Consider the following 19,578-nt stretch of genomic DNA (forward strand, 5'->3'; position numbering starts at 1 on the left):
CCAAGTCATCTATATCTGTAAATAAGATATTTAGTGTAAGGTTATATATGTAGATAAGAAAACAGAATCTTCACCCATAGATTTAAGTCTTAGGAGAATCCAAAAAAAAAGCTGAGCTTTTCAGAATAATATAGGAATAACTGGGTCTTTCTACGAGAAACTCCTAGCTTGTGCTTCATTGAAGGTGGAGAGTCCGAAGAACTTCACCAACAGCCCATGGCTTTTTACTCTAGTCCAGCAACTTCTTCATCTGCTTTTCCTTCTGTTTGTTCTTCTCTCTGCTGACTTCATACCCTCTTTTCTGTGTACATAGATATAGATGTGTGTATGTTTCTTCCTCAGCTTCTCCTTGTGATAAGTTTGGCTTATTCATAACTTCAGCCCATTCATGGGCCCTCTTAAGTTTTCTCCACCTTGAAACATTTTAACTTCCGTGTTCACTACCAAGAGCATTTTCCAACTTTGAATTCCAGTAGGAGGGAATCTCACAGGTAAAAATCCTTTCTGATCAGAATTCTTCTGTGTTGTTAATTTTCAAAGGCAAGGATCCAGCATGATTCCAAGCCAGAAAACATGCTGCCACAAGACCGTCTCTTCCTTTTGTGGAAGGAAAGTTTCCATAGAGGGAGATGTGAACATGGTAGGCATTTTAATCTTTTAATGATACAATTAATTCATTTCTTATTTAGGAAAAAAAATATATACCTGAATCATCTCAGAGTACACGAAATAAGATACCTGAAGGGCTTGCGTAATTGCAGATGATTCATTTTTAAATGCTAACAATGGTCTCCAATAAAGAAATATAACAAAAGACTTCAAAATAATGTGTATTCTGTTTTATTTATGGTCAAGTCCACCAGAGAGAAGTACTAAAATAATACTGAGAGCATTAATCTTCCTTGAACAATTAGATTTATATATATCAATTTTTTCTATGTCAATGAATAACTAAAAATAACTGAAAGTAAATAATAATAAAGTATGATAAATCTCTGAGCTACAAAAGTGAAGTATTAATAATAGGCCTATTCTGGGGTCCTGGAGAAAGCCAGATAATTCATTATGAAATAAGAAAGGTGATTTATTAATAAGGTCAGGGTAACCTAACACCTTAAAATTTAAACTAAAATTCAAGAGTCTCCTTTCATAAAAAAATAGGAAACATTAGAATTTAAGGATAATACAGTTTGCTGCCTTATGTCAATTTTTAAAAATGTTTTTGTCACTTTTCATTTCTCAGAGAGAAATGTGCAGAATAGTCTCTTTTTTAGGTCTGTATTCAAAGACTATTACAGAAAGTAAAAATGTAGCTGAAATATGGCCAGAACTAAGAGCATTCAAGAGGCCAAAAGAACTCTTGATAATTTAAAGTGATGGACAACAATTTATTTAGAGTGGGAAGGCCCTTAGTTCAGTCTCCCAATTGGTGTGGAATCTCTTTCTTACCATCTCTGGCAGGTAGAGTTAGGTGAGCATGTCCTTGACATTGGGAGAAATATTAGTATTATAAATTTATATTACTTGGCACAGTTTATAAGATGATTTGCCATTTAACTTATTCAATTTTCTCTCAGATATTATGAGGTAAATCAATATTTTTCAAATTAAGTTTCCTATGAGAAATAACAAATATAGTAAAAGGTTAAGCAATTTGTCCATACATGCTCAGATGTGACCACTTCCTTGGTTAGATAGATAACATAAGTATCTGATAAAAACAAGGAAACATGCATCTGTTCTTCCAGATTCATCACAGTTTGGTAGCAGAAGTCATTCATTAATAAGCATTTACTGAGCACCTACTATATTTCTGGTGTTTCCCTATGTATTAGAATGTAGTGGAGAGGACAGACAAGTGGTGATTTTCTCATGGAGTTTATGCCAGACATTGGCAGCCAAAAGAGGCAAACATTCAAAGACAGAAATGATAGAGTCTTTTCATGTGAATTCCTGAAGGAAGGTTAGTTTTCACAAAATGTCCGAAGAAAATGCATTTTTGTTGTTGTTGTTTTATTTTACTATAATCAGGAAAAGCCTACCAAGGTTGCTGAGAAGATAATAATGCATTCCAGCTCTAAAATTCTGTGCTCTGCTCTGTTGGATGCTTCTAGGGAAATCTCCATTACTTGTTAATACAATTCTCTTTGGTATGACTGTTTGGACTGCCACTTACTGGATCTTGGTATAATTTAAGAAACAGAACTGGGAAATTCAAGGACTTAGGAATTAATATTTCAGCAATCTGCAACAGGTTGGTAGCTAATCAAGTAAAAAAAAAAATCAGAAATCCTATTTCTGACCCCTGTAGAAATCATTTCTAATATCTCTACTTGTCAAGACTTCTTGCTTCCTCTGGGTTACTCTCTTGATACTATCTTGTGCTTTTGACAGATTGATTACCCAACAGATATTTGTTTAATGGAGTATTTTTACTGTGTTGATTCAAATCAAATTATGTTTGTTATTTTTCTTTCGTATGGCATGAGACTGTTAAGCTAGCTATTGCTTTCAAGGTTGTGTTTCTTTCTTTTCAGTTTTTCAATCAGGCAAATTGAATGTCAACAATGTGTATGAAAAAATAAACAATTCAATAAAATCTTGAAGTGGTGAACTGTAGAGCTCTCCTGTGGGAGAAGAGACAATCAAAATGTTTTGTAACATGTTCCCCTCCCATTCAGAAGACAATTTTCTCATATTTTAAAATGAATAGTCCTGGTTTCCCTTGTCACTGTCTAGTAGAAAATCTACAAGTCCTGCACAACTGCAGAAAAGCCACAAATGAATATTATTGTTGTTTCAGAGACTGTTTGGCACATCATCAATAATTTATCCCCCCAGATAATATCTCCTTAGAATCATATTGCTAGATGTAAAAATTCAAACAAAGGGCAAATATTTCCACAAATATAGCAAAACTGGTATACTAAACACACCCTAAAATTTTCACATAGTGATATGATCTTTGTCTATTTATTCAACTCAAAAGAATTCTTTCAGGAAATTCAGGATAGGGTTATTTATTTTTAAATTATAAATTTTATTTCATGAAATTCATTTTGGTAGATATAAATTAATATTGTAATATGCTTAAAATTTTATTGGTTAATGAGGATATTTTCAGTTCAAAAATTATCTATTTGCCCTCAACTCATTTTTCTTCTTAATTTCCATCTTCTTTTATTGGTCTCTCGGTACTACATAGTTATGAACATAGGTCTCTGACACATGTAACACTTGAAGTATTAGTAATAATAAGAAAAGATAACAAGGATATTCTTGAACTGAGGTTCAGTCCAATAAATTGTATCATGAGCTCACTTGCAAAATTTAAATATATTTTTGTACATACACAGAGACACATATATACATATGTATGCATATATACATGTGTACCAATATATTTGTATGCTCACACTAAAAAATCAGTCCCATTTGTTTTCTTTTACCAAAGCAAATGATACCAAATTAAGTAAAATGCTGTTCTTTGATAGATACAAACAATAGTAGAAATTACAATAATTGTACTTTTTATATGCATTATACATCAGGTTTTAGCTAAAATACTATGAGGGTAGGAGTTATATCTTCCTCCTCTTTATGTTCTTTGGTTTCTGCCACAAACAAATATTTAATAAATATTTGATAATTTACTGAATTTGTAATACAACATAAATTATGTATATTTTACATATAAATGTATGTGAATATGCATAAACATGTATGTGAATACATATATATTTATAGTTGTCATTGAACTATACTTGTCATAAAATTAAAAGAAATTAAAGGGGGAGATGGAAATAGCTAAAATAAATAGAAAGAGCCCATTATAATTTTCACATATATAACTTTATTTTATATTTTTATAATGCTAAGCAGAAGGATAATATTTTTTCCAAGATCACATAGGTGATAATTATTCAATAGTACTTATTGTATTGTACTTATAGTATTTTTAATTATTTATTTTACAAATGCACATTGGTTTCCCATGATGAAGCAGGTACTGTTCTGGGACCTTGGCCTATACCAATGAACAAACAAATAGAGGTCCTGACCTGAAGATCTGACCTTCAGTTAGTGTTCTTTCCCTATATTTAAATCAAATAAAAGATAAAGAAAATTCACTTTTTTTTTAAGGCTACTCTTAGATCCCCATCATCCACCTTTGGTTATTATTGTGTTTGTTCTGATTTATTTAATTTTTAATAATCTTATTTTATTCAGGTAAGAACACTTAACATTAGATTTCCCCTCTCAAATTTTTAGATGTGCAATCCGTTCATCTCACTTAACTGCAACTTTATGCCTCAACCCCTCTCTTGATTTTCACAAACTCCACTCTGAATACTTTTGGATTTAGAGTCTCATGTTTACTTTTCAGTGAGTGGCTAAGCATAAATTGTTCATGATTTGATATGAATGTAAGTAAATATTCTAAATATGCAAATGACAAACCTTGTATTCTCTTAGGCATGTATATGAGAACTCATTTAGATATACAACTTTTCCTCATTAAAACTCTCCATTGCTAAATTTCATAATATTTATAAGAAGAAAACCAAGAAAGGCTCTATTTTACTCTACAGGTAAGACAAATGACATTATACATAATATATACATATGTCCATGTATTACATCTTATCTGTATAATTGGAGGTAAGATGAAACTGAGCACATTATGATGCCTGTACTGAATGAAGTATGTGCCATTTTGTAGAATTTGTCATACTCTAAAACCTGTCATTTCTCTCTATGTATCTTTGACAACTCCTCCCAGGGCCTTGACCATAGTAGGCATGATGTTTATTAAATATGTTATTGTAAAATTAATTTAAAATATTCTTTTTTGCCTGGATCTTTGCTTTTGTCCAGTTGTTTATTCATCAAGGTTATTTGTAACAACAAAATAGAAACTCACAGAAGATCTGCACCCTGAATATTGAAAATTGTAATTCAGGTGTAAGTTGTTTTTTTTTTTTAAATCACAAGCTATTATTGCAATAGATAAATATATACAGTTATTAATTTTTAATTTACTAAAATTTATCTCAAAATATCATGGAACATTAATATTAATGAAGTCTTCAAAAATTAAAATGCTTACATTATCAATTAAAGGTATAATTATTAAATACTCATTATCAAATGTAAAAAGCAGGCTGTAAGATATGTTTCAAAATAAAAATAAATACATGATAGTAGTATCAGATGTGTATTTCATGTATTTTTAAGAACAGGGCCACAAGAATGTATAATAAAAAATGTAGAAACAATAAAACAGTTATCTAGAGGAGTTGGAATAAGAAGTGACAATTTATCACTTCTTTATACTTTTTAGTAGATATTTTTAAATTAATAAGTACTTTTTAAACAAGGATAAAAATAAACTCTTTATTCTGAGTATATTGATCTTTATTCCAACTGTAGAATTACTTTCCTGTTTGAATAAGCTTTTAAGACAGTTTTAGAAAACCCAATATTAAGAAATGTGTTGTGTATGATACATTCTTTTGTTCACCAAACTCTCCCCTCAGTTTTCCAGTTTGGTGACTGCAGAGATTTACCTGGAGTCTAGCTACAGGTTCTATAAGGCTCACCCATCTTGCTATGATTATAGATTCTTACCAGCTACTGGTCGTGGTTTTTTACTAAGACATCTAGGACTGTCTTCAGGATTCCCATCGTCGCCTCGGAAAACCCACGCTGCTGAATGAAAATTCTCTGTGTAGAAACCTTTTTCTTCAGTATCCACTCGAAAGCCAAAATCCAAAGAACGTCCGTCTTCTGAGGTGACTGAGGAACAGAAAAGATAACATCAATTATACTCTGGTGAGAAAGAAGGTCCAACACACTGAGGGTCAGGATGAGAAAGTGAATACACAGAAGAAAAGTCTGTATTAATAAAGAGTGTTATCCTTGAAAATAGGTAGCTAAATTTCCTGGACAGTTCTCTTGGGAAGAATTTATATAGACAAAAATACCATAAATCAAAACAAGTATTGCTTCAGGACTTGAGGCATGGGAGTCTGTGCCTTAGAGCTAGCACTATGAATTATTTTGTCAAGGAAAAGTATGGAAGAAGATTTATTATATAATGTATATTAATATTTAGAGGTGAAGATGAAAACCCTCAAGACTTGGAATTATCTTGGAGTCCCTTTGAATAATCTTGGAGTCTATTTGAAAGTCCTTTTCAAAGTACCAAGCATAAGGAAAAGGATTATTAAGTGTACATTTTTAAAAATCTCTACTGTCTCTGTGCTTGAAGAAGGCACTGCAAAATGTCAATTCTTAGCAAAGTCATTCTGTTCTTACATGAAGAGAAAAGCATAAAAGGGAGCATAGAAAGTTCCATCTCACTGTTTTTCACAGCAATTTAGGGCTCTCTCTCTCCTCTTTCTCTCTCCTGTGTAGGAGTGTCTTGGATAGTGTGGAGGGCTGCACCATTTACAGAAATGAGAGGGTGTTCTATATTGCCTCCCAAGTACTTTCTTTTTTCTGTGACTTAACACAACTTTATTTCCTTTTGTGGGGGTATTTGTTGTTGTTTGTTTTTTTTTTTGGTACTTTTTAAAAATTATTTTATGTAGATATATATAATATTGGCTTCATTTTGACATAATTTAATGGAGCATAATATAATTTGCTCCAATTTTAGTCTCCAGTACCTCCTTTTTCCTTCCTTCCTTCCTCCTTCTGTTCCCTTTTCTCTACTCTACTGATTTGTCCTATTTATATAGTTTTTAAAATTAGTGCATTATGGATATACATAGAGGTGAAATTCAGGGCTGGGGATGTGGCTCAAGCGGTAGCGCGCTCGCCTGGCATGCGTGCGGCCCGGGTTCGATCCTCAGCACCACATACCAACAAAGATGTTGTGTCCGCCGAGAACTAAAAAATAAATATTAAAATTCTCTCTCTCTCTCTCTCTCTCTCTCTCTCTCTCTCTCTCTCTCAAAAAAAGGTGAAATTCACTGTAGTATATTCATATATACTATATATATATAAATTTGATCAGATTCATTTCACCATTCTTTCCTTTTCCTGTCCCCTCATCCCTTCTGGCCAATCCCCTTCCTCTTTTTCTCTAATCCACTGATCTCTCTTTTATTTTCATGGAATACCCCAACCCTCAATTTTTTTTTTCTTATTTCAGTTTAACTTTTATATATGAGAGAAAACACTCTTCCCTTGACTCTCTGGGTCTGGCTTATTTCACTTAGCATCATGTCCTCTGGTTCCATCCATTTACTAGAAAATACAGTAATTTCATTCTTTATGACTGAGTAAAACTCCATTGTTGATTTATACTACAATTTCTTTCACCTATTGATGGGCATCTGGGCTGGTTACATATTGGCTATTGTGAATTGTGCTCCTATAAACACTGAAGTTTTTAGGCTGTATCACAGTACTATGATGGTTTTAGTTCTTTTAGAAAAATACCAAGAAATGGAATAGCTGGGTCATATGGGGGTTCCATTTTTTTTTAAGAATATCCAAGCTGCTTTCCAGAATGGTTGTACTAATTTACAGTCCTACAAATGTTGTACAAGTGTAACTTTTCCCCACATCTTCACCAACATTTATTGTTATTTGCTTTCTTGATAATTGCTATTCTGACTGGGGTGAGATGAAATCTCAATGCAATTTTGATTTGCATTTCCCTTATTGTTAGAGATGCTGAATGTTTTTGCATATTCCATTTAGGTAAAGTCAGACCTTAAGCTGTTTCAAGTGGGAAGACTCAAGAACTACCATTTCATAACCAAAATATGACTTCAAAAAAAGCGTAAGTCATTTACTTGTATTCAAGTACATGGACAGGATGGGGTAATCATTTTTGCAATCTGTTCTTTGTAATCATTTTTAAATTGTATTATTCAAAGTCATCAACTATATTCACAAAGATGTGCTGTCCCCAGCTCTATCTTTAAAGTCAGCTCTGCAGCAGCAGAAGTGGAGAGCCCATGACAGCATAGGATAATTTATCCCCCAGAGAGCTTGCAGTTAGCTCTGCTCCTGGCCATTCCTAGTAGAATGAACTCCATATATAAGGTTCAAACCAAGTTTAATACAAAACATGTCAGCTTCTGTGAAACTTGAGCCAGCTCTATAAAAATTGCATCGAAGGGTCCATGCCAGCAAAGGGCCCATCCAGCTGGGGAGGCCAACTGGTCTTTAGCTGTGGATCAGTTATATAAAGCCTCTGGGAAGGATGCGTTATCTGCTTCCAACTGGGTTTTCCCTGGAGTTTCATTCTTAATGGTTCCTGTTCTTGCCTCTACAATTATACCTCTGCTTTCTTAGTACCTGACTGATAAAAGAATGGATTAGTCATTGTCCTGACACATAGATAAATGCACTAAGATTTTATCTCACTTTAGTTAGAATGGCAATTATCAAGAATTTCAAGCAATAATAAATTTTGGTGAAGATGTGGGGGAAAAGGTACACTCAGACATTGCTGATTGGACTGAAAATTAGTGCAACCACTATGGAAAGCAGCTTGGGGATTCCTCAGAAAACTTGGAATGGATCCACCATTTGACCCAGTTATCCCACTCCTCAGTTTATATCCAAGGAACTTAGAATCAGCATACTACAGTGATGCAGCCACATCAATGTTTATAACAGCTTAATTCACAATAGCTAAACTATAGAACAAATCTGTGCCCTTCAACAGATGAAGGAATAAAGAAACTGTAGTATATATACACAATGGAATATTAATCAGCCATAAAAAGGAATGAAATTATGGTACTTTTGCTGGTAAATGGATGGAACTGGAGAGGATCATACTAAGCAAAATAAGCCATTCCCCCCCAAATACTTTGTTTTCTCTGATATGCAGATGCTAATTTCAAAATAAGGGAGTGGGTAGGGGAGATTAGAAGTAGTTTAGATGAAGAGGAGTGAAGAGAAGGGGGAAGGGGAATAGGAAAGATAGTATAATGAATTGGACATTGCTATCCAATGTGCATATATGATTATACAACCAATAATTCTACATCATGTACAAGCAGAAGAATGAGAAGTTATACTGTCATTTTGACATGTAAAATATGTCAAAATACATTCTACTATCATGCATACAACTAATTAGAACAAATAAAAATTGCAACTAGATTCCCAACTCATACATTTGATTAACTTGTGTAGTAATTGTCAAAGGTGGTGTACTGACAAAGTATGCAAGAACAGTTTTCTGCAGACAAACAAGAAAAAATTGTTAATATCTTTTAACCCCAAATATCTTTAATGCTTGTTACTGTATTTTTAATTTTGTATTCCAAATGAGACTGCACTAGTCATTTGATAGTTTGAGTAGTTTCAGATATATTCATTCATTCATTAAATTGAACTGGTTTAAAATAAATGTTCTTCTTTCATGAGCAAGGTATAGTTTTGTGTGCAATGGGGATAGATTGATGAGCAATTCAGGCTCATGAAGTTGTAAACAAGTTAGAAGAACAAGAAAGAGATTCTGACTGAGAGGTAAAATTAAAGAAAGAATATCATTAGACTGGACCTGGTGGAGTGAGTAGACTTTCTATGGGAAGAGAGGGTGGGAGAGAGGCAGATACACATGTATGGACAAATGGCCTGCAGTGGGAGAACAGGTGGAATTTAAGCATCTGTATTTTGAAACCCAAAATACAAAATCTTGAACTTTTTGAGTACCTATATAGCACCACAAGTGGGAATTCCATATCTGATGTTTTGTGAGACGTCACAGTCAAAACACAGGTGTACTAAAAATATCATGTAAAATTGCCTTCAGACTGTATTGTATATGAAACATAAATTAAATTTTTGTTCAGATCTCATCCCAAGATCTCATTATGCATATGAAAATATTAACAAAAAACCAAATTCTGAAATAATTCTGACCCCAGGCATTTCAGTGAGGGATCCTCAACTTGTAAGATAGGTCATGTTGGTTGAAAAATTAAATTATAGTGTATGGGATAATAAAGGCAGTGACATAAAGTTGTATACTTCACTTGATGTTTGTCAAAAGGCCGAGAAGCAATGTAACAATAAAGTCAGAATGTAAATGAAATGATAAATTTATGGGGCATATTGTTTATTGGAATAAAAATTGTAAAAATTTCAGAACAGAATACTGTAAATCAGGATATAGGATGCATTCTTCCACAGATACTATTTCATAACCCTTCAATACTTTTTTTGCTTTCAATTGTTGATTAAGTTTGAGTACAACGTTTGATGTTAAAAAGTAGAGAAAGCAAACCAAAAATTATAGTAATTTATTGACTTACATTTCTCAGCTTTAAGGTTAAATCAAAGCTTTTTGCTAAAATAATACTTGCTAAAGTTACAGAAGGATTTTAAAGTGTTAAAGCATCTCTTGTTTGATTTATTTCCTATCTGCTTGGCCTTAAAAATTCAGTAACATTTTAACATTTATGAATATAACTTACAGAGATTCCTGGGCCCATTGATTTATTATTTTTTCCCTCAGCCATAGCTGTCCACAATGGATATGCAATCATCTCCCTATCATGAAAAGGGCTGAGGGTGGGTCTTTAAATTATAGTGATCTTTGTTTTTATTGGTATGCATGAGTCTGTTAAAACAGCTCACTGTTTTACAAACAGATTTGATTATGTGGATGAACAGTTCTCTATCCATTCAGTTACCAAAACACAGCTAATCAACATACTCTTACATAAACTGAGACATAAAATTTGTGTTAAAATCTAATGAAGCAGCAAGCCACACACCTGCTGCAAACTTATAGCTGCTAGATTTCTCAACATCTGCCCCTTGAGTCAAATAGAAAGCAGTTCGAATATTCCTTTGGCACAAAAATTTTGCCACTAAAATTAGGTGTGCTTGATGAGCCTTTTAATAAATGAAATTCTAAAATACAATGAATTCTTGAATATGCTTGATATTACGGAAATTATATTTGAACGCTTGTCCTCAAAAATGTAAATACTTCATTTTTAATTTTAATTTTTTGACTTCAGAATAAAAAATATAAAATGTACAATCTGGTTCTAAGTGTCTTTAAGCATTCTTATACTTCTTTCATTGTATTGCATTATTTGAAGATAATAAAAAATGTAGAAGTGAGACCCTGTTTGGACTTTTCCAGAGAGAGACCAGGATTAGATTTGGAGAGTCCAATCAGATGCAGTGGATTATGTTTAAGAACATGGATTCTGGTCTAGCTGTCCAATTTGAAGCCCAGCTGCACCACTAATAATAGCTGAGTGATCTTAGATAAGTCACTTATCCTTTCTATGACTCAGAACCTTATTTACTAAAATCTGGATGAAAATATGGTACTTAACTCATAATGCTACTGGGAGAAACATTAAGGTAAGACATAACAAACAGCTTACAATAGCTCTGTAAGCACATTTTAATTGTTAGTTTTTAGCATTAAGACTTGGAGTTCTTTTTCTTTTTTCCCTTCCTCCTATCCCTCCCTTGATTTCTTCCTCCATTCCTTCCTTCCTTTTTCCCTTTTTTCTCAATGGCAATTAATATTTGGAAAATATACTTCCATAATAATTTTAATAGCTGAGTTAAATAAAGTAGCACTATCAAGTGTCCTCACATGATTAGATCCAAATTCTTGCCACATCTGTTCATGATATTGGAGCCATTTGAGATTACAAAATTCAGAGCTCCATTTTGCAGGCCCTTCCCTCTTCCATTTATTGCCTTCCAGTTATTTACCTAGTGTGCCTTAGTCAGCATTCCCCACAGCCTAGATGGATTGATCAACTGTGTCCATACACATAAATATGTCATTCCTAATGTCTTTTCCAGCTATTATATAGGAAGTCAGAGATGAGTGAGATTAACAGAGTGAAAAACACCAGCTGTAATGATGCTCGATAAAGCTGTCAGGTTTTAAGTCATGGATTAGTAGCATATCCTGACTCTATAAACAAGATAAAATTTAAACCACACATTAAACAATGCTAGCCCTAGCAGCTCTTGGTAAATTGCAGTCTCTACTGAAAAGTTTCCAAAGAAATAACAACATGCTTTCAGTGTGTCAGTGGCTTGGATAAACTGAAAAATAGAAATGGCAGACCGATCAATTCTCTTGAGTCTAATGTGAAACAAACTGTCAATATTAAGTTTCCATTCAAAACAGAATTCATCCAAAAGAAAACACAAGCATTGTTTTAATAAATGATTATTCTAGTTTGGCACAAAATTTAAATGTGTATAAATTATACAGCTGATTGCTGTGTTATTTCAAGTGGAGTGCTGGTAAATGTTTTAAGTGTTCCAAAAGGAAAACAACTCCTAATTTGCAGTGTTTGCCAGTTTCCATTGTATAAATACTCCCACCATGACCAATTTCAAGCTACCAACCTGCTGTCGCTGAACTGCAGTGTTAGAAAAATGTGCCCAGTGGCTTTTGGGAGCCACTGAGAGCTGGCTCCAGTACACCTGATTATTCTTTTTCTCAAGAAATGCATAGGAGACTTGAATGTCTAAGAGCACTAGTGTTGAAAGATTTGTCCATAAAACAATGGCTAAACTAGTCTAGTACTGAGTCCAGATAGCTGAAGGACACACTGGACTCAAAAGTACTGCACCTATTCTTTATAATACATGAAGATCATCCATAGTTAATCAAATTAATCAAATTTTCCATTTGATTGAATTTCTTAGTTTTGTTAGATAGAAGTAAGTTCTAGTGTGCTATCACACAGAAGGATGACTATAGTTTTAGCAATAAATTGTATATATTTTAAAAATCTAGAAGAAAGGATTTTAATGTTTTGGCTATAAATAAATGACAAATGTTTAAGAAAGTAGATATGTTTAACCTGATTAAAACATTACACAGTATATACATGTATCAAAACATCACACAAATATGTACAATTTTTTATGTGTTTATGTATCCTTCCTTAAAATAAACTTAGTTAAAAAATTGTTCCAGGTAATAGTGGAAGGTACATGTAATAAATTCAAATTATTAATATAGAAATAAAATTATCATATTAATTTTGTATGATTATTTACATTAATAACTATTTACATTAATGATCAATGTAAAATTTTGTTTCTGTTTTTCATATTTATAACCACATTGTTCATCCCTCAGTTTCCTTACACTTAGTTCTTCAGATGGGTAGATGCTGATTAATGTTGGTCAAGTGCAGAACACCTCAATAATTTTGGTTATACAGGTTTCAATTAAAACTGCAGTTGAATATTTCTTCAATATAAAAGAGAGAAATTTTAAGGTCTAAAGAAAAACAGAAACCAGTGAATATAGGAATTACAAGGGAAGCCATGCTGTGAATGTGACCCCTCATATTGCTTAGGTGCCCTCGAAATAGAAATACATAAAGGAAACTTCAAATTGTTTACATAGTGTAAACCCTCTCCATGTTTCTCCTTTGATGTCTTGGGAAATCCTATATTCCTTACTTTTAATTTTGTGTGATATAGTCTTGCAGGACCTAGAAACATAGGATCAATGTCAATTAATATAGCAGTTGCATACATAATACAAGATTTGTATTCGTACATGAAGAGACATAATATGTTCAAAGATAGAAAGTCTATCAGACACAAAACCAAAAAATAAAAAATAAAAATGGCAGTTCAAGATCATTGCTCTCTAGAGATTATCATCCTAAGTGAAATAAGCCAATCCCAAAGAACCAAAGTCTGAATGTTTTCTCTGATATGTGAATGGTAATTCACAATAAGGGGCGGGGGGGTCTAGGAAAAAATAGATGTACTTTGGATTAGATTGAGGAGAGTGAAGGAGGGGAAGGGATATGGGGGTAAGAATGATGGTAGAATGAATTGCACATTATTACTCTATGTGCATATATGATTACACAACTGGTGTAACTCTACATCATGTACAAGCAGAAGAATGAGAAGTTATGCTCTTTTGTTGTATGATGTATCAAAATGCATTCTACTGTCATGTATAACTAATTACAACATTTGAAAAAAAAAGATTTTCATTGCTCTCTGGAAAATCCAGTTTGGGGCATCAGTCTTAATAAAATGTCATGTATTTATTTAGAGAAGATTAGAGTACACTGAGAACAAAACTTCTATCTCATTATTTGGACACTGAAAACATAAACCTCCCACTATCATATGTCTTCCTTTCTTAATTAGTGTGACCTTATTCCACAGGCTAAGCACAATTTTGCTCTTCCAAGAGACTGGTGACAGGCAAACACTTTATTACAGGAACTTAAAAAAAAAGTCATCAACTTTTCAGGGAAAAGGACCAACAAATAGTTTATTCTCTCAGATTCTTTGAAATCTTTAAAAGCCTTGCCTTACCATTTCCACTACTCTTAAACTGTTAATTCATGACCCTGACTCAATTCTAATGAACCTCTCATATTGAAACACCCACATTAAATCAAGTTTTTAATTCTTATTGAAATCCAACTTTGCCTATTTCACTCTGAGGCATTATCAAAGCTCTGTTGAGTGGATGACCCTTTTCTCTGTAGGCAGTAAGTGACTTATTGGTAGATGTTTTGGTGATACTTGAAGGCATGGCATTCAACAGCAACAGAGAAGAGTACTGGTGCATCATAGGGTCATGGCATGAAAAAGATGGTACACTCGAATGAATACCTGAGGTGAATTTAATAAAAACACTATTCAAAAGTGTGGACAGGATTTAAGGAAATCAAATGTCATAGTCTTGAGAATAAGAAGAGTTTGTCTAAGACAAAAATGATAGGGGAAGGAGCAGGTAGCTTTACCACAACACAGAGCCATTGAAGACAGTGTGAAGAGGGTCACTCTATGGGAGTGTGGCTTTAGAGTCAGCCAGCCTTTGGCATCTCACAGGGAGAGATCAGGAGCAATTTTTCCAAGACCTCACCCTCTTCACTCCCTCTAGGCCCCTGCTGATCTCCCTCATTAGAACTCAACAGAAAGTCAGACAGGCCTTTGATATAGGTCAAAGAGATGAGACTACTGGGCCAGAGAAAAAGGTAAGAAGGGCAGAAAAGAAATCCAGAGGGGTAAATAGAAGCAATTCTCAGAGATGATTTTTAGACAGTGGAACAAGGATAGATCACAGTGTCCTATTTTGATAGAAATGCTAGAAAAACATATGTGTGGGTAAGTCCTAATTCCTGCAGAGTCTTTTATGAATACTATAATAAGTTTGATTACACATATTTAGAAGCAAGAGTGGCAACTGAATTTTTATGCATAATAAAGGAAAGAGGTATTTCAAAATCCAGCAAGATATCAAACAGGAGATAAATGTTTTGGAGATAGAGGTTGTGTATACATGTGTGTGTGTGTGTGTGTGTGTGTGTGTGTGTGTTTTATAAGATCTATAGATGAGTTTAAAAATAAGAAGGAAATTCTCATTATGCCACAAATTGGCAATACCTGAAATCCATAATCAGAATGTGCATTTGAGGAAATAATTGATAGAACAATTAGATTAAAACTTTATATAAAATAATATTCTCAAAGGTATAAGAATTAGAACAATAAAAACTTCAGAACAGCATAGAGATTTTTTTAAATTAGAAATAAAATTGCTCAGATTTTTAAAGTTAAAAAAATAGGCTAAAGAGCAGGGAGGACTTAGGTGAGGAGTGAATTACTAAATTGAATGATAGAGCTAAGGAATTCTCTCAGTACAGAAAAAAAAAAGAAAAAAGAAAGAAAGAAAGAAAAAGATGAGGAGATGTACAAAGGAAAAATTAAGGCACATGGAGAATAATTGCAAAAGTTAATGACCAGCGGAAGGGAGTGCAAGTAGGACATATAAAAGAGGAGAAAACAAAGTGAATATTTGAAAAAAATCTCTGGGAATTTACAAGGCTTAAAGAAATATATGAAAAAAAAAGAATGAATTATGAACATGTGAGATCCCATGGAATGCCAAGCAGGAGACAGATATTTAAACTACACACACTGGGTGCATAGAAAAATTTTAGAAAACCAAGAGTAAAGAGAAACCCTTAAAAGATACTAAAAACAAAAAAAATGTGTATTAATGACAAAAGTTGTAAGAATCAGATTGGACTTAGACTTCTCATTAGCACCATAGTTAGAGGACAACAATGAGCCAGTTTCTTCCATAATTTGAACCTAGAATTCTACATCAAACTATGCCAAGCTATCCCTTATAATTAAGATGGAAGTGAATACATTTTCAGATATATAAGGATCCAGCTCATTTCCCACAGAATTTCCCTGAAAATGTTATTAGAAGAATTATTATAACAAGAAATATAAAGTAAATTTTGTTTGAAGTAATTAATACAATAAGCAATGATGAGGAAAAGTTAATGAAATATCTAATTTATTATTAAAATATTTTTAAAAATCTGTACCAAATTCTAGAATATAAATACAACAGTTGATAAGGGGCTGGTAGGCTGGTAGTAGAAAGACATGAATATTAGAACAAATGTGAAGCAGTATGGTTATTTTATTGGAAGTCTAACAAAAAAGGTATATTCTCCAGGAATGTATTTAATGGTATATGGATAATAAATGACACTAAAAGAACCTTACATTGCAGTAAATTTGAAAATAAAAATTTAGGATTTCAGATCCTGGGGAGTTCTTGCTGCCAAATAAGAAGGAACTAGGAAAAAAACAGACATTGATCAAGGGAAAAGAACATAAAGTCTCAGGGCAAAATAGAACATTCAACTTACATTCCTCATTGCTCACATGTGCTGATAATGATAGAGCACAATGTTTGGTTATTTAAAATAATTGTAATTGTTCCCCCTACATTTTCAGCTCTAGCCTGTGCCAACACTTCAACTTCATCTTGATAAGTTCTCCCACTACCTTCATGAACTATACTGGTGTCATCACATCAGCCTGTCTGTAAGTCAGGACCTAGGACACTCACTACTGCTTTTTCTTGAAGTCATTCTCTGTATCACAATGCTGTTCTGTCTTTTTTATCCCTTCCTCTTCCCTACCTCTTCCCTCCCTCCTTCCATCCCTTCCTTCCTACCTCTTTCTTGTGTAACTAAATGAACTAATCCCTCTCTATTTTTTTCAATGTGGATTTTCACTTGAGTTGAGTTTTCTCAATGATGTTCTATCTTCCATTGTCATTTACTATTGATTCAGGGACTGAAGTATCCACTGATTTTAAAAACGGACTGTCAATAGCAAGAGAAACAGTATCTCACTAAAATGCACATCCATTTAAAGATATTTCTCATTTCAGAAATGTTAACAGAAGAAAATGTGTTACTTATTTTTTTATTTGTTCTAGTTAGTTATACATGACGGTAGACTGCACTTTGATACATCATACATAAATGGAGTATAATTTCTAATTCTTCTGGTTGTACATGATGTAGAATCCCACTGGTCATGTACATAGGGTAATAATGTTTGATTCATTCTACTATCTTTTCTGTCCCCATATCCCTTCCCCTCCTTTCACTCACCTCTATCTAATTTTAAGTAATACTATTATTCCCTAAAGCAGTGCTGCCTGCCATTGTGAATCAGCATCAGCACTTAAGAGAAAACATCTGGCCTTTGTTTTTTTTTTAGGGTTGGCTTATTTTGCTTAGCATGATATTCTCCAGCTCCATCTATTTACCAGCAAAGGCCATAATTTCATTCTTCTTTAAGGCTGAGTAATATTCCATTTTGAGTGTGTGTGTGTGTGTGCTTATCTCACATTTTCTTATCCATTCATGTGTTGAAGGGCAACTAGTTTGGTTCCATAGTTTAGTTATTGTGAGTTGAGCTGCTATAAACATTGATGTGGCTGTGTCATTGTAATGTGCTGATTTTAAGTCCTTTGGGTATAAACCAAGCAATGGGGTAGCTGATGGTGGTTCTATTCCAAGTTTTCTGAGGAAATCTCCATACTGCTTTCCATAATGGTTGCATCAATTTGCATTCCCACCAGCAATGTATAAGTATACATTTCCCCCACATCCTCACCAAAATTTATTGATGCTTGTATTCTGACTGGAGTGAGATCAAGTCTTAGAGTAGTTTTGATTTGCATTACCACATGCACCTCAGATAGAACATTAAACTTGTTACTTATAATCAAATGTGTTTATCTTATCCTTTTGCAGTATACATACTTTTTAAACCAATACAAATTCCTTGAAGTAGGACACACATTTAATTTCATAAAAACCCCTATAAATGGCTTTTTTTTTCCTACAAAGAGAAAATGTACCTTAGCAGGCAGTTGTACTTTCTAAAGAAGATAATTTACAAAGGAAGGATTTCTTAATGGATAACAGAGAGTTGATTATTCCACAAATGCCATTCATATTAAAACTTATAATCACCATGTTGCCATGTTCAAACAGTAGTTTATGTTTGCAGATAAAAGCAACTGGATGGGGGAGTCTGGTTAAGATTCAGTAAACTGCTGCCTTTGCTGAGGACAAGGAGCTGACTACTCACTGGATCCTTCCGTGATGTTGCTGGTGAATGAGCTCCCTCCTGTTGAATTGCATCTTCTGCCTTCTCTGAATTGCTGCCTCCTCCTGGCCCACTGGTCTATTGCTTCTTCCTGGGAACCATCACTGGCTCTTCCACCTCTTAAAGCTGACTCCTGGGAAAACTTTCCCAGGCTACTGATTTCCAAATTCTGATCTAGATTAAACCACATAGAGTATGAAAGTTAGACAATATTTCAAGATAAAATGTGAAACACAATCACAGTAGATCAGAACTAAAACATTTAATTTCTTTATGATTCATTTACTAAACTTGTATAACATAGAGAGAGGGAGAGAGAGAGGGAAAAATGCATACTACGCAGCTTAAAAAAAAAATAGACTTACATTGGAAAAGGGCAGATCACCAAACTTTGCTTTAGGTAGATTCAATTCAAGAGAGTATCAACAATTCTATACTAATTACCATGGAGGGGCAAAGTACAATTTGTAAAATGTATATGCTAAATTCTCAATAAGAAGATATTATTACCTGAATTAGTTAAATTATAAGCCAGGACAATGAGTTAACTGCTGAACTCTAGTACTTATGGTTTGAATTCTATTAATCATGTTACTTTTCCTGCTGTGTATGTTAGTTCAAAATGATGAAAAGAAAAATTCATAAATATGTGAAGGCATTGTTAACTTTACATTTGTATAAATAACAACTTGAGATACTTTATACAGTTACAAACTATTGATATTTGTCATCACAAACAAAGATACTGTGTACTATAAGAAGGATAAAAATTCAAATAAATGACCACAATACAGTCAACTTTAAAATGAAAACTGAAAAGGCACAATAAAAAGAAAACCAAATAGGAGAACACATAATACCTAGAAAGATATTTTATATATTAGAACTTATTAAAACTTCACGTGATTTTACAACATAGATTTTAAAAGAGGCCAACTCTGGACCTTTATCTTTACTTTGTTCCTAGCAGCAAATGAGTGTTACAATTTGGTCTCTGTAAAAATGAAATTTATTAATATAAAAATTTGTTCTAAGAACTATTTAAATGATAAAAAAAAATTGTTCTAAGAACTATTTAAATGATAAATGGGATAGACATTAAATAAATAGCATTCTTTATTTATA

At 33.2% G+C, this 19,578-nt stretch overlaps 1 protein-coding gene across 1 annotated transcript in view; it reads right to left on the minus strand.

Annotated features, from left to right (window-relative positions):
• The window catches only part of LOC113187287 (uncharacterized), a 118,136-nt gene that overhangs the window by 89,454 nt on the left and 9,104 nt on the right, over positions 1–19,578 (minus strand). The window contains exons 3-4 of the mRNA XM_026395030.2: positions 18,436–18,627; positions 5,632–5,799 (exon numbers count right to left, since the gene is read on the minus strand). Coding sequence (XP_026250815.2) covers positions 5,632–5,799; positions 18,436–18,627 — 360 coding nt within the window. The remainder of the gene's footprint in view (positions 1–5,631; positions 5,800–18,435; positions 18,628–19,578) is intronic.

The sequence above is a fragment of the Urocitellus parryii genome, chromosome 1 (assembly GCF_045843805.1).
Source record: "Urocitellus parryii isolate mUroPar1 chromosome 1, mUroPar1.hap1, whole genome shotgun sequence".
NCBI lineage: Eukaryota > Metazoa > Chordata > Mammalia > Rodentia > Sciuridae > Urocitellus > Urocitellus parryii.